At 42.0% G+C, this 12,404-nt stretch overlaps 1 protein-coding gene across 4 annotated transcripts in view; it reads right to left on the reverse strand.

The window, feature by feature from the left end:
* Window positions 1-12,404, reverse strand: part of BAIAP2 (BAR/IMD domain containing adaptor protein 2) — a 136,924-nt gene that overhangs the window by 60,954 nt on the left and 63,566 nt on the right. For all 4 annotated transcript variants that reach the window (XM_082212560.1, XM_082212563.1, XM_082212561.1 and 1 more), the window contains exons 4-6: window positions 10,469-10,530; window positions 9,640-9,711; window positions 7,810-7,947 (exon numbers count right to left, since the gene is read on the reverse strand). In XM_082212560.1, coding sequence (XP_082068686.1) covers window positions 7,810-7,947; window positions 9,640-9,711; window positions 10,469-10,530 — 272 coding nt within the window. The remainder of the gene's footprint in view (window positions 1-7,809; window positions 7,948-9,639; window positions 9,712-10,468; window positions 10,531-12,404) is intronic.

Below are 12,404 nucleotides of genomic sequence, written 5' to 3' on the forward strand. Positions count from 1 at the left end.
TTAATAAAGATCAGGCTTACTACCTCCTTTGCTTCTCAATATTCTCTGGTTGGTCTCTGTTATTTTCTCCTACCGATAGGGAACACACTTAAGGACTCTATATGGGCTCTTGGATACCCCCATAAGGGAAAAGAAGCAGGTTTTTTCTACATCAGTATGGAGGGGAAAGAATCCCCCTTCCCACCACTCTTTGCCTTGTGACTTGAAAACACATGTCCATTGGGAAATGGCATCGCTCTCTAGAATGGGAACATTCGGTCTCTCTTCTATGTCAGCTATCTCTTTGACGTAAGATTTGGTATGCTGAATGTAATCTTCATATGCCATTTTGGCAAAGCAGCTACAGAAAATCCCTTCCAATTCCTCATGTTAGACCTGCCTAGTGTATACTCAAGATTTGGATATTTATTCTACCTTATCTCCAGCACAGCCGTTTGTCCTTTTTCCTTGAATTGACTTTTTTAAAAAAAGCTTCAGGACAATGACAAAATACTGCAATTCTGCAAACAATGGCAACATACAAAATAAGCTTTTAAACTTCCTGTGGCTCTAAAATATGAAAGCAAGAGATCACAGAGTGTCTGAATCCTGGATGTTTAACAGCCAGTTAAATAAACGTACCTACTAAAGTAAAGTCTAGGGGTCTTCCTAAGTTGTAATGGATTCCTATTGCAACAAACAGAATTATGTTTTTCTTTAACTTTCAAGACTTGGGTGGTAGCAAATGGGTGTTTAATATATTTTGCCGATCATAAAAAGCCTTCAAGAAGCAACAAAGATTGGTGCATTCTTCCTCTAGTATTAGTATCCCACATACATCTCCAATTTAGCCAAAAAGTTGTTTCTCCACTAGCTTGGTTTGAGGGTTTTTTTGGGGGGTGGTGGTGGGGGAAATTGGGAAGAGAAAAATAATTCCATAAGCCAGGAGCATCTGGACCGAACACTAACTCTGCTGCCAGGAAGGGAGCGGTACTCTGTTTTTAAAATAACTACTGTCAACATGATCACACGCTCGTAGAACAAAATTGGGTGTCGATGCAAGATCAGGAGATACAAAGCCAAGATTGCAGTTCATAGCCATATTTAGCATCTCTTTAGTCTACAGTCAAAAAGGAAATCCTCTCTCTCTGCACACATTGTTAATGGGTTATGGCCAGCAGGATACCCTGTTATCAACCAGCTGCTCACAGTCCACAGACATTTAGATCGGATCAAAGGAGTTTGCAGAGTACAATGGGCTGCAGAACAGTTGCTTGGTAATGTGGGTATCAGCACAAAATGGTCTGATTCACAGGCTGCTTACAACCATAGTTAAACTAAACTATGGTTGAAATGTGTACATGCACTGTGCTCCTGCATGCTGCTGAAATCGTGGGCACTTCACTCCTCCCCTGGAGAAACAAACCAGGATCTGTCTCGCCATTTCTCTCCTAACAAACCACAGAGTACAGTGGAACCTTGATTCTTGAACGGCATCGTTGATGAACAAATCGGCTCCCAAACGCCGAAAACACGGAAGTAAGTGTTCCAGTTTTCGAACGTTTTTGGGAAGCTCAATGTCCGATGTGGCTTCCACTTGAGTGCAGGAAGCTCCTGCAGCCAACTGGAAGCCACGCCTTGGTTTTCGAACGGTTTCAGGAGTCGAACGGATTATGTTTGAGAACCAAGGTATGACTAAGGCTTGTTCTTGGCTTACCAGACAATGCTTGTTTGGAGAGAAACGAGCCACAAGTCTGGATGTAGATGTAAACCTAAGACTAAGTTTTCCTTATTGAAAGGGAAGAGGGGAGGAAACACCAGCTGCTACATGCAGGCAGATAACAAGGCACCTCAGCAGACCATATCCCAAAAGTTCTCCTCCTCTCTTAAGGAACACACACCTAGGTTTCACCAATTTCAACAGGAGAATTAAGCATACGTCCAACTCTTCCACTGGAACAAATTATACTTTAAAAAGGAACCGCTTTGGCTGCATTGTGCCCAAGTTTTAAAAATTTATTACAAAGCCAAAATTCTTTTAAGAACGGCCTACAAACCTATCAGAGCACAAACCACAAAAGAAAGGAACAGAAAAAAACGATAATACCATCTGAGCAAACTTTAGAGCACTTTATTTAACAGTGCTGAGGGGGGGGGGGGGAGGAAATCCTGCAATTTAGCAACTTCTGCAACACTGTTAAAACCCAAAACACTACCAAAGAGATCAGCACTTTCTAAATTCCAGCTATAAAGAAGGATTTTTGAAAGTCTGAAAGGCTGAGCAATTTCTTTTTCACCTCAACAAGCAGTGATAATATAATCCACCCATTCTTCCGCTCTCAGTTTAGTTCCTGTTGCCTGAAAAACAGAAAGGTTTTATATTTCTTTACAATGGGTGAAAGTTGCCTCTTTTTTTTTTTTTGCCTCAGAATGAAATCTGTTTCCCACCTAACAGTTTAATCTAATTTGCAGCACAATTCTACTCAGAAGTCAAGTCCCACTGAGTTAAGTGGAACTTACTTCCAGGTAACTGGGTATAAAGACTGCAGCTAAAATGTACATAAACACCTCCTGAATTTTATCCTAAGTTACAAACTGCAGACTTTGTTGGGCCTCAACTTCATGCCCAGCTTTCTCTCCCCTGCTCCTACATCTCAATTTTTGGGGGCTCCTGAGGCAGAAAATCCCATCTGCACTTCTCCCCAGTCCCCACTTTTCAGAAAGTAAAAAGCAACAAAAATAAATAACATCATGCTGCCCTTTCATGACACTCAAATTTAGGTGCCAACGGTAGGGTCAGTTCTGTGTTTGAACAGGATGCTGACATGAACCAGACATTTAAAATGCAGCCTAAAAAGAACTCTGTGCTACCATGAGGTGGGGTGAAACGGCAAATTCTGGGCACCATTAAAAGCAGCAACTTGTCAATTATTTGGGGACTTTGCCTCTCCAGTACTAAAATATATTCATCTGGCTTTGCTTCATGCACCCATGATAACAATACAGTAGTACCTCGGGTTACATACGCTTCAGGTTACAGACTCCGCTAACCCATAAATAGTACCTCGGGTTAAGAACTTTACCTCAGGATGAGAACAGAAATTGTGCTCCAGTGGCGCGGCAGCAGCGGGAGGCCCCATTAGCTAAAGTGGTGATTCAGGTTAAGAACAGTTTCAGGTTAAGGACGGACCCCCGGAACGAATTAAGTACGTAACCAGAGGTACCACTGTACTGAGTGGAGGTACTAATATTTATAAAAGTCTGCCTATCTCATCAATGTAGGAAATTTTTGTTCAATCTGGCGGCTTACAACACAGCAAGTCATCCACATACCTAGTGTAATGTACAGTGGTACCTCGGGCTACAGACACTTCAGGTTACAGACGCTTCAGATTACAAGACTCCGCTAACCCAGAAATAGTACCTCGGGTTAAGAACTTTGCTTCAAGATGAGAATGGAAATCATGCGGCGGCAGCACGGTAGCAGTGGGAGGACCCATTAGCTAAAGCGGTACCTCAGGTTAAGAACAGTTTCAGGTTAAGAATGGACCTCCAGAACAAATTAAGTTCTTAACCCGAGGTACCATTGTAGTCATTTCTTCTTTATGAAAAGTATTTGTGAATGAATGCATATGAAAGATACCTAAAACTGCATAATCCACATAAATATATTGCGTTCTTACGTATATATTTTTTCACTTATCTTACCCAACAAATATTCATCTGCAATGCATTTGAATTAGAATACACCTTTGGACTTAGTTGCCCTGAACGTAGCTGCTCAGGGGCAATTCATATAACAAATTTACCCACTCAAGTGTGCAGATGGTAGCAAGTGAAAGCACAAGGGCCTTCTCGGTAGTGGCGCCCACCCTGTGGAACGCCCTCCCATCAGATGTCAAAGAAATAAACAACTATCTGACTTTTAGAAGACATCTGAAGGCAGTCCTGTTTAGGAAGTCCTGTTTTAATGTTTGAGGTTTTACAGTGGTACCTTGGGTTACAGACGCTTCAGGTTATGCGTTTTCGGGTTGCACACCACGACGAACCCGGAAGTACCGGAACGGGTTACTTCCGGGTTTCAATGCTCGTGCATGCGCAGAACCACCAAATCGCAACCTGTGCATGCGCTGCGGGTTGTGAATGTGCCTCCTGCACAGATCACGTTCACAACCCGAGGTTCCACTGTACAGTGGTGCCTCGCAAGACGAAAAGAATCCGTTCTGTGATTCTCTTCGTCTAGCGGTTTTTTCGTCTTGCAAAGCAAGCCCATTGACGGATTAGCGGATTAGCGCTATTAGCGGCTTATCTGCTGATCGGATCAGCTGATAAGCGGCTTAGCGGCTTAGAAAAAGGGGGGAGGGGAAAAAACCAGCAGGAACTCGCAAGACATTGTCGTCTTGCGAAGCAAGCCCATAGGAAATTCGTTTTGCGAAGCACCTCCAAAACGGAAAACTCTTTCGTCTAGCGAGTTTTCCGTCTTGCGAGGCATTCGTCTTGCGGGGCACCACTGTATTGTGGTTTTACTATTCTGCTGGGAGCCACCCAGATGGGCAGGTCATCATCATCATCATCATCATCATCATCATACTGCAGGCCCAGAACTGACTGGATCCCTTAGAGAAAGTTAGAAAGGCTTTGCTTCCTTTTTAAATCCACACTACATTAAAGAGAAAGAAAAATGACAAATACCAAATACACAAGTACAGTCTGGGTGGAACATGTAATAATGTACAGTAACAGTATTCTTGGCACAGACCTCCATCTTATACCTGCCAACACAGCAAGTTGGATGAACAGATTCTTTCAAACAAAGCATAGATAGCTGCACCTTATGACAGTCCTTCTACTGGTATTTAAGTAGCAGGCATTCAGATGGGTTTAAAAGCTCAGGTGCATGCCAAATTTAATTAAGTCTTCAAGGGAACTATGCTAGGCAACAAGCGCAGCTTCATCAATACTTACACATTTGGAAACACAATTTTATTTCTCCCTACAGCATCTCATACCAAAACTGGGAGGCCAGATTCTTAAAACGACTTTTAGAATTTAGAATTAAATTCAGAACTATTATGTTGTATTTTCTTTCCCATCAAATAGCTCAAGCCAGATTGAGACTCATTTGCTGATAAACACTCCTATTTCCCTTCAGCGACTCTTTTCAAATCACACAACCAATTAAAGAACAAGTAATTCATTGTTGTTGTTTTTTCATGCAATTAAAACATGTGGCCTTCCCCAGCATAATCTCTAGGTTAATCACCAGCCAATTATTTCCTTACACCTGCATCTAAAACAACTGAAAAAGGCCCTAGGATCTGTTGTCCTCTATGCTTAGCTCAGAAAATATGAAAAGTATAGTTAGTCTTAACCTCCAATTACCATTTGGTTAAACCCCGACTCTACAGGATAAAGTAGCTGGTAATGGTTACACAGTGCATATCAAGGCAGGAAGAGTTTGCACCGAACAGCTGAAAAATAAACTCATCCACCTAATCCAACCAGATTTAAGCAAATTGCTGGTGAAGCAAATTACAACTCCCATTATCACTGTCTAGTGACCATGCTGGCTATGACTAAGGGACCTTTGGAGTCCAACATCTGGAGGGCCGCAGATTAGCCATCCACTTATCTACACGGCACAAATTTTGCACTGAAGCAAAACTTGCTTGCAACTTACAGTGACAGTGGTGTGCACAAAAACGCTGGAAAAACCAAGTGCCTCACTCATGTTCAAGAGCAAGCTAGGGATGGTTGAGAACTCCCAAGGAATAGGGTGACGAAACTATAAAGGCAAAGGCAAGTTCCCTGGAACTCTTGTTATACCCTCTAATTTCATATGCCACTCTGGTCTATGACAAGGAAAAATAGAAAGCAAAAAGTTAGGTATAATGTCTTTAAGCCAGAGCATGTTGACGGAATCCCTACAAACATATCCTTAAGACTTGCTGTGCTTGCAGGTTTACAGGTGAGGCACCAACTGGAGAAGGCACCGACCTTAAACCCATATGAGAGAGAGAGAGAGAGAGAGAGAGAGAGAGAGAGAGAGAGAGAGACAAAGAGAGAGAGATTAACCAAACAAACATGCTTGTTTTACTCCTTGAGTGTCACTAGTCTATCAATGCCTGTGAAACAGGTCCTCTTTGCACAGCATCCATGCCTAATCATTTGGTTTTTTTTTAAAAAATGGTAGTAGCCTTTTTCATCTTTTTTAGTGCATCAGTCTTCTTGAAAACAGTGTGTGTGTTTCCCTGCACAAAAAAGAACAATTTCCTTTCCTCAAGATTCATGCAATGACACTTGGTTGCTCTCACCAGGCAACAGAGACAGCCTGTCTTAAGACTCTCATGCCTGTCTCAATCTCTAGGGGACACTATCAAAATCTGATTAGAACACAGCATGGCGCTTATCAAGTGTGCTTGAAATCAGAAGTCACCGACTAGGTATTTGTCTTGTCAAATGAAAAACCCCTCTGGCATAGGCAAGAGTAATTTATTTATTCATACATGCATACTTAAGATTGGAAGTGAGGAAAGAGCAAATGAAAATTAAGAGACCGGGGAAATATTGTTAACAGAAGGCACTCTGATATATTTTGTGTGTGTTATCAAACACGCAATGCCAAAGGAAGCAAGAAGGGAGTGAAGAGTTCTCAGTAGTTAATTCATTAATAAAAATACATCTCAACTAATTTGGTTTTTTTGAAACTCTACTCTATAGCTTTCACAAAGTACTCTACTACAGCTTAGTGCAGACTTAAAGGTAAAGGGACCCCTGACCATTAGGTCCAGTCGTGACCGACTCTGGGGTTGCGGGGCTCATCTCGCTTTACTGGCCGAGGGAGCCGGCGTACAGCTTTCGGGTCATGTGGCCAGCATGACGAAGCCGCTTCTGGCGAACCAGAGCAGCGCACGGAAACGCCATTTACCTTCCTGCCGGAGCGGTACCTATTTATCTACTTGCACTTTGACGTGCTTTCGAATTGCTAGGTTGGCAGGAGCAGGGACCAAGCAACAGGAGCTCACCCCGTTACGGGGATTCGAACCGCCAACCTTTTTAGATCGGCAAGTCCTAGGCTCTGTGGTTTAACCCACAGCGCCACCCGCGTCCCAGTGCAAACTTACACACTTTAAAATTGTTATTATTGTTACCACCACTATCCCTGCATCCTACCTTTTCTCCAAGGAGCTCAAAGTGGTTTACACTGTTCTCTCCCGCTCCATTTCACTGTCCACCCACGTGCGGTAGGTTAGGCTGTTAGACTGGCCCAAGGTCACCCAGTGGCCTTTAGGGCTTGGAACCCTGATAGGTGATGGCGCACAGTGGCAAACCCAGAAGTGACCAGTCACTAAAAGGGCGGGGTGGGCATAACAGGGTGTTTCAATTGCACACAAGCACATAACGACCCAGAATGCAACTCAGGGATTATCTGTAGTAGCTACTAGTGACAATGGTTATTTAAGCCACCTTGAAAATGTTCGTTATCCAGAAAGGTGGCTTGTAAAAGTTTAAAAATAAATAAAAGGTTGCAGCTTTACACGTGGATGACCACGCAGCTATCGCTCAAGATGGCTCAAGCCCTCCTGGATGGGAAACATGTTAAGTATTATTATTACCCCAAGCGGCTTCTATGATCTGACCTGAAACTAGCCAAACTATGGGAGTAATGCCAACGTATAGCTTGCCTGATAAGATACAAGCATTGCCATATGTAGTTAGAAGAAGTACCACGCAGATCCTGCTGGAATCCAGCACCAGTGAGGAGAACAAGTAGTGATTTTTTTAACCCAGAGGCCTTTGCAAGCAAACGAAAAACAAGCTATGCCCTACCTGCAGCTCCTTGTCAGAGTATTTTTGAGGGTTCTTGCTCCCTTGGCTCTTCTTCCGGAGTTTCTTCAGTTCAGCCTGGCACTTCTCTAGCGAATCCCCCTTGTTCCTTTGCTCGGTTTGGTACTTCTTCAGAGCAGCCTGTATGTGGAAGAGGTGTGAGTAGCTGAAACAATAATATGCTGAAGGAGTTGAGCAGAGATTTCCCCTGCTCCTAATGAGCGCAGCTAACATCCTCCCTACAGGCAAGAAGGTCCTGACCTCACACCTGCTGAAGAGGGTATGTTTTGAATGAATACATGTTTAGAGAAAAAAGCTGGCTTCCTCTGGGGGAAGTGGAGAAAACACATTCCCAGTAACCAAGAGAACAGGGGTCCTAGCAGAAGGGAAAGTCAACACAGCATGCTCTTACATGCTTGGAAAAAGGGCTGTGTTTGGGTTTTGAAACCCTTTGCCCTTCTTCTTTGGGCATGGTAGTTCACCATGAATTTAGAAGCCTAAAAAAAAAAAGTCTGCAGAGGGAGGAAGAAACACCACACAGTTTGGAACAGTAGAATTCAGCTCAAAAAGAACCAGCCAGTTTTCCCAAGAGGGACTTGTAAGGCTGGTGCTACTATTTTAAAGCGATGTCCACTTCTAATTACTATACGTCCCTTTCTACCAAACTAATGCTTGGCAAATCAGTGGCAAGCAGACTATTAGAAACTAGGCTTCTTATCTGGGCTGTAAATTAAGCTGCAGTCAGCTGGGTCTTCAAAGTTCTGGAAGTTTCCATTTCGTTCAGAAGGAGAGGAGAAGGGAGAGTGGTCCGTGTCAAAGTTTTGGATAACAGAATGAACTGAAGAAGCAGGCATACACACACACACAGGCTGAGTTTTTAATGTAAAGAATTATCACCTCTGCTTCCATGGCAATGTTACCTACTTCAACTTTAGTAGCATAAACATTCACCATCCCACAGAGATTTAATGACTCATAACTCCCCGTGTTCATTTCATATCTAGAGATGGTCTGGTTATGCTCCCACACAAATGAGAACTAGAAAGTGCTGGATTTGAGGATAATTTATCTAGTTCTGTTCAGATTAACAGAATAGAGCAGAGAGTCTACATTCAGAAACCATTTGTATTCTCTCTATAAAAATCTAGTGCAACTCAAACTCTTCGCAGACACAACTATAAATAGGAAGGTGGTGGGAGGGGAGGACAAGAAAAACAATGGGCTTTCATTTCCTGTTTCTTCTCCAACATATTTGAAATGGATTTTTTTGCATCTCTGGGGTACAGGGGAACTGAGTGAGATGTGAAAGTTCCCCTTTCAACAGAGAGAAGTTCAGAGAAAGAGTGTGAAAGTCAACTGCACTCTCCTAGCTCTCCTATCATGTCCAAAATGTCTCTTGTTTTGAATGCAAAAACCAAAACTACAACACAAACCTTGCAGCAATACAATGGGTTTTGAAAAAGTGAACCACATAAATTTGAATCCCGGTGGTTTTAAACTTACAAAGGATGAACACACTCATGATATCTTAACAGATAAAGCATAATCTGAATAAGTGAATGTAGTTCAGAACTTGTCCTTCAGAACATATCTTAAGAAATGCCTTGCAGGATCAGTTCAAGGTTCAACTAGTCTAGCAGAATTTGCAAGAAACTCGGCCACCGGTAGGTTGATGTGTGCAACCAGATCACGACCTTCCTTGCATCTAACCCTTGTCTTGGAGCAGCCCAAACATTTATGGTAGTAAATCAACCAGTTAAATGCTACTATAAATGCAATCAGATTTGAGCCGGTGATCGGATTTACATTAAATATAGATTACATATTACTTACACTTAGATACCGTGAATCCAGTTCTACTTTCTGCTCCAGTTGTGTCAATAGCTCATTGTGGAAGGACTTCAGCTGAGAACCAAACAGAATGTGGGGGGGGGGGAGAGATAACATCTTTAACAATTTCAGTATGTGAATACAAGAAAGCATGCCATGAAGGGCAACTAATCCACATGGGACCTTTGCATCTGAGCATGTGTACACAAAACAGAACATGAACCAGTACAATAATATAATACGTAGGACAAAGAAGCACCAGAACAGCCAAGCCAGCTCTGAGAAGACAGGTGTATTTTATTTATTTCACAACAATTATATGCCACTTGACTGTAATAAAACCTCAAAGCTGTTCACAAAAAGAACAGAACAGTAAAATTATCAGTTAAAATAAAGCAGTTTTTAAAAATGTAAAAGCACAATAAAGAAGCAACGAGCAGTTATAGGACATGGGGTGTACCTGCAACAACATAAATCTAGTGGAAATGCCTATATTTTCCCCCTGAATAAAATATGAGGAACGTTTACCTGCCTTGCTGCAGCAAAGAGCTTTCCTGGCGCTGCATGAAATCAATCGGTCAAGCAAGAATCTTGGTCCACAATCAGGTTTCCCCCCCTGCAGCTTCAATTATTTCTCTGACATTGCCGAGGCCAGCATATGATTTATGATTTTGTTTGCCTCATGGCTTATTCAACAGGGGGCCTTATTCTTATTTAAAGGACTTGGCAACTATTTCACAACAGATGTATTTTAGATCCACGTGTATCAAACAGACCGCCTCTTGGCCAGCCTCTGTAAAAGGGACATGTCAACAGGAAGTAAAGTGCTTACCATCTCTTCCAACTGATTCTGAATCTGTCTGTGGACTTCGGCCATTTGGAACAGAACCTCCCCTAAAAAAAGGGCAAAGACAAAACAGGGAGGGAGGGAGACCAGAGGAGACATTTTTAGAGACCTTTCTGCATCAACCTTCTCTCTCTTCCCTTTCCCCTCAAACTACAGACCTGCAGTTGTTTTTATTTTAAAAAATCACTTCAGTTTTGCTGGTGCCTGAGGAAGGAACACTTCTTTCAGAGACTCATTTAAGACTAACTCAGTTTACACATACAATACGTGTTACCCCAGAATACATGGTCAGTTAGGCAGAGTTAGGCAAAAAATTGACACCCAGCATCTTACAATCTGCTTCTTTCTTTGGCTGTGTCTATCTCTCACCAGGAGATAGTTATTCTTTCTCAAAAGTGCATTATAAAAGGTTGAGCATCTTGTGATGTTCTATATTTAAGGTTTGTCTTTACATGCAAAAAATAATAAAGCATTATAGAGAATACAGAAATGGTAGAATAAGACCAATTATTAATGGTTCTTGGGTATACTAAAAGTTGTGTGCAAGTTTCAACAGTCTTCGTTGAAGGCTTTGCGCTGATTGACAAATCCTTCGTGCAGACAACAAGCCAACTCAAGTTTTCTGCAAGCTTATTTATTTCCCTAGAGACCCTCATTCAGCAACAGATGAATTTCCTTAGAGGAGACTCTGTGAACATTGCTCCCACTTCCAGAACAAAAGAAGAAGCACAGATGCAATCTTTTAAAAGATTTTATTTGCTAAACAAGTGGCACTTCCCCCAAACTGGTAGGAGCATATTTCACACCAATTGGCTGCTCAGCAGTAGTAACCTTGCTTTCAAATAACATGCTATGTGGACATTTCCAAGCCCATTGGTTAGTAGCAGCTGGCTAATTATGCTCCAGATTATTGGGGGGGACGGGACCTAAAGCAACAGCAGCATAATACCTTTATTAGGACCAGGGGTTGTTGGTTTTTTTTTTTTTAAAGGTTATTTTAGGTTCACCACAACTCTTCTTCAGGTTGCATATTAAGCCCCCGACCCCCCAAAATCAAACGAAGGTGCAGAGTGTAGGGTTGCCATATTTCAAAAAGTAAAAACCCAGGACACCCCGAATGTTGTTGAGCTTGATGCAATTCCCAAGTCTGCAGCTTGTAGCAGACTTAAGATGGAACGGAGGAATTTTAGAGGATCAGCAGAATAAGTTAATGGAGTATGTGGAGTTAGCAATGCTGACTGCAAAGATAAGAAACCATGATGAACATACCATAAGAGAGGAATGGGAAAACTTTGGAGAACATTTAAAGAATATAAAATTTATATACCGCCCTATACCCTGAGGTCTCTGATTTATAACACTTACATAAATCTCCAAGTAGCAGCTAAATCAATTAGAAGGTGTAGAAAGATATGCAGCACAACAAAGAGTAAAAAGGAACCCATGGAGGGGTGTGGAAGTCAAATAATGTAGAAGGATAATGAAGAATAGTGTGAAATGGATGTACCAATTTATTGTTAAATTAAGTAAGTAAGTAAGTAAGTAAGTAGGTAGGGTGTGTGTGTGTGTGTGTGTGTGTGTGTGTCAGTAATGGGGGAATTTTAAAGGCAACTTAATTAGATTACATCATGCCTGGTACAAAAAGCTTGCATGTTGCAGCAAGGCATGCTGGGCTGAGGAAGTAATGGCGACTCTCCCTTCAAAAATCTAAGAGCCAACGGGTATCCAGCTCTCTCTATGGCACTAATTGGAACACACAGGTTCCTCTTAAGGCAGAGAATGGAAATAAATCACAACCTGGTAGCCGTTATATTGACAAAGTTGCAGATTAATTAACGTGCGCCATCTATAAAAGGGTCCCATGTGCTCCAATTAGCACTAGAGGCACATCAAAATAACGGCTGCCTTTTAATATTTTCAG

The sequence above is a fragment of the Podarcis vaucheri genome, assembly GCF_965113315.1.
Source record: "Podarcis vaucheri genome assembly, chromosome: 2".
In the NCBI taxonomy this organism is placed as follows: Eukaryota; Metazoa; Chordata; class Lepidosauria; order Squamata; family Lacertidae; genus Podarcis; species Podarcis vaucheri.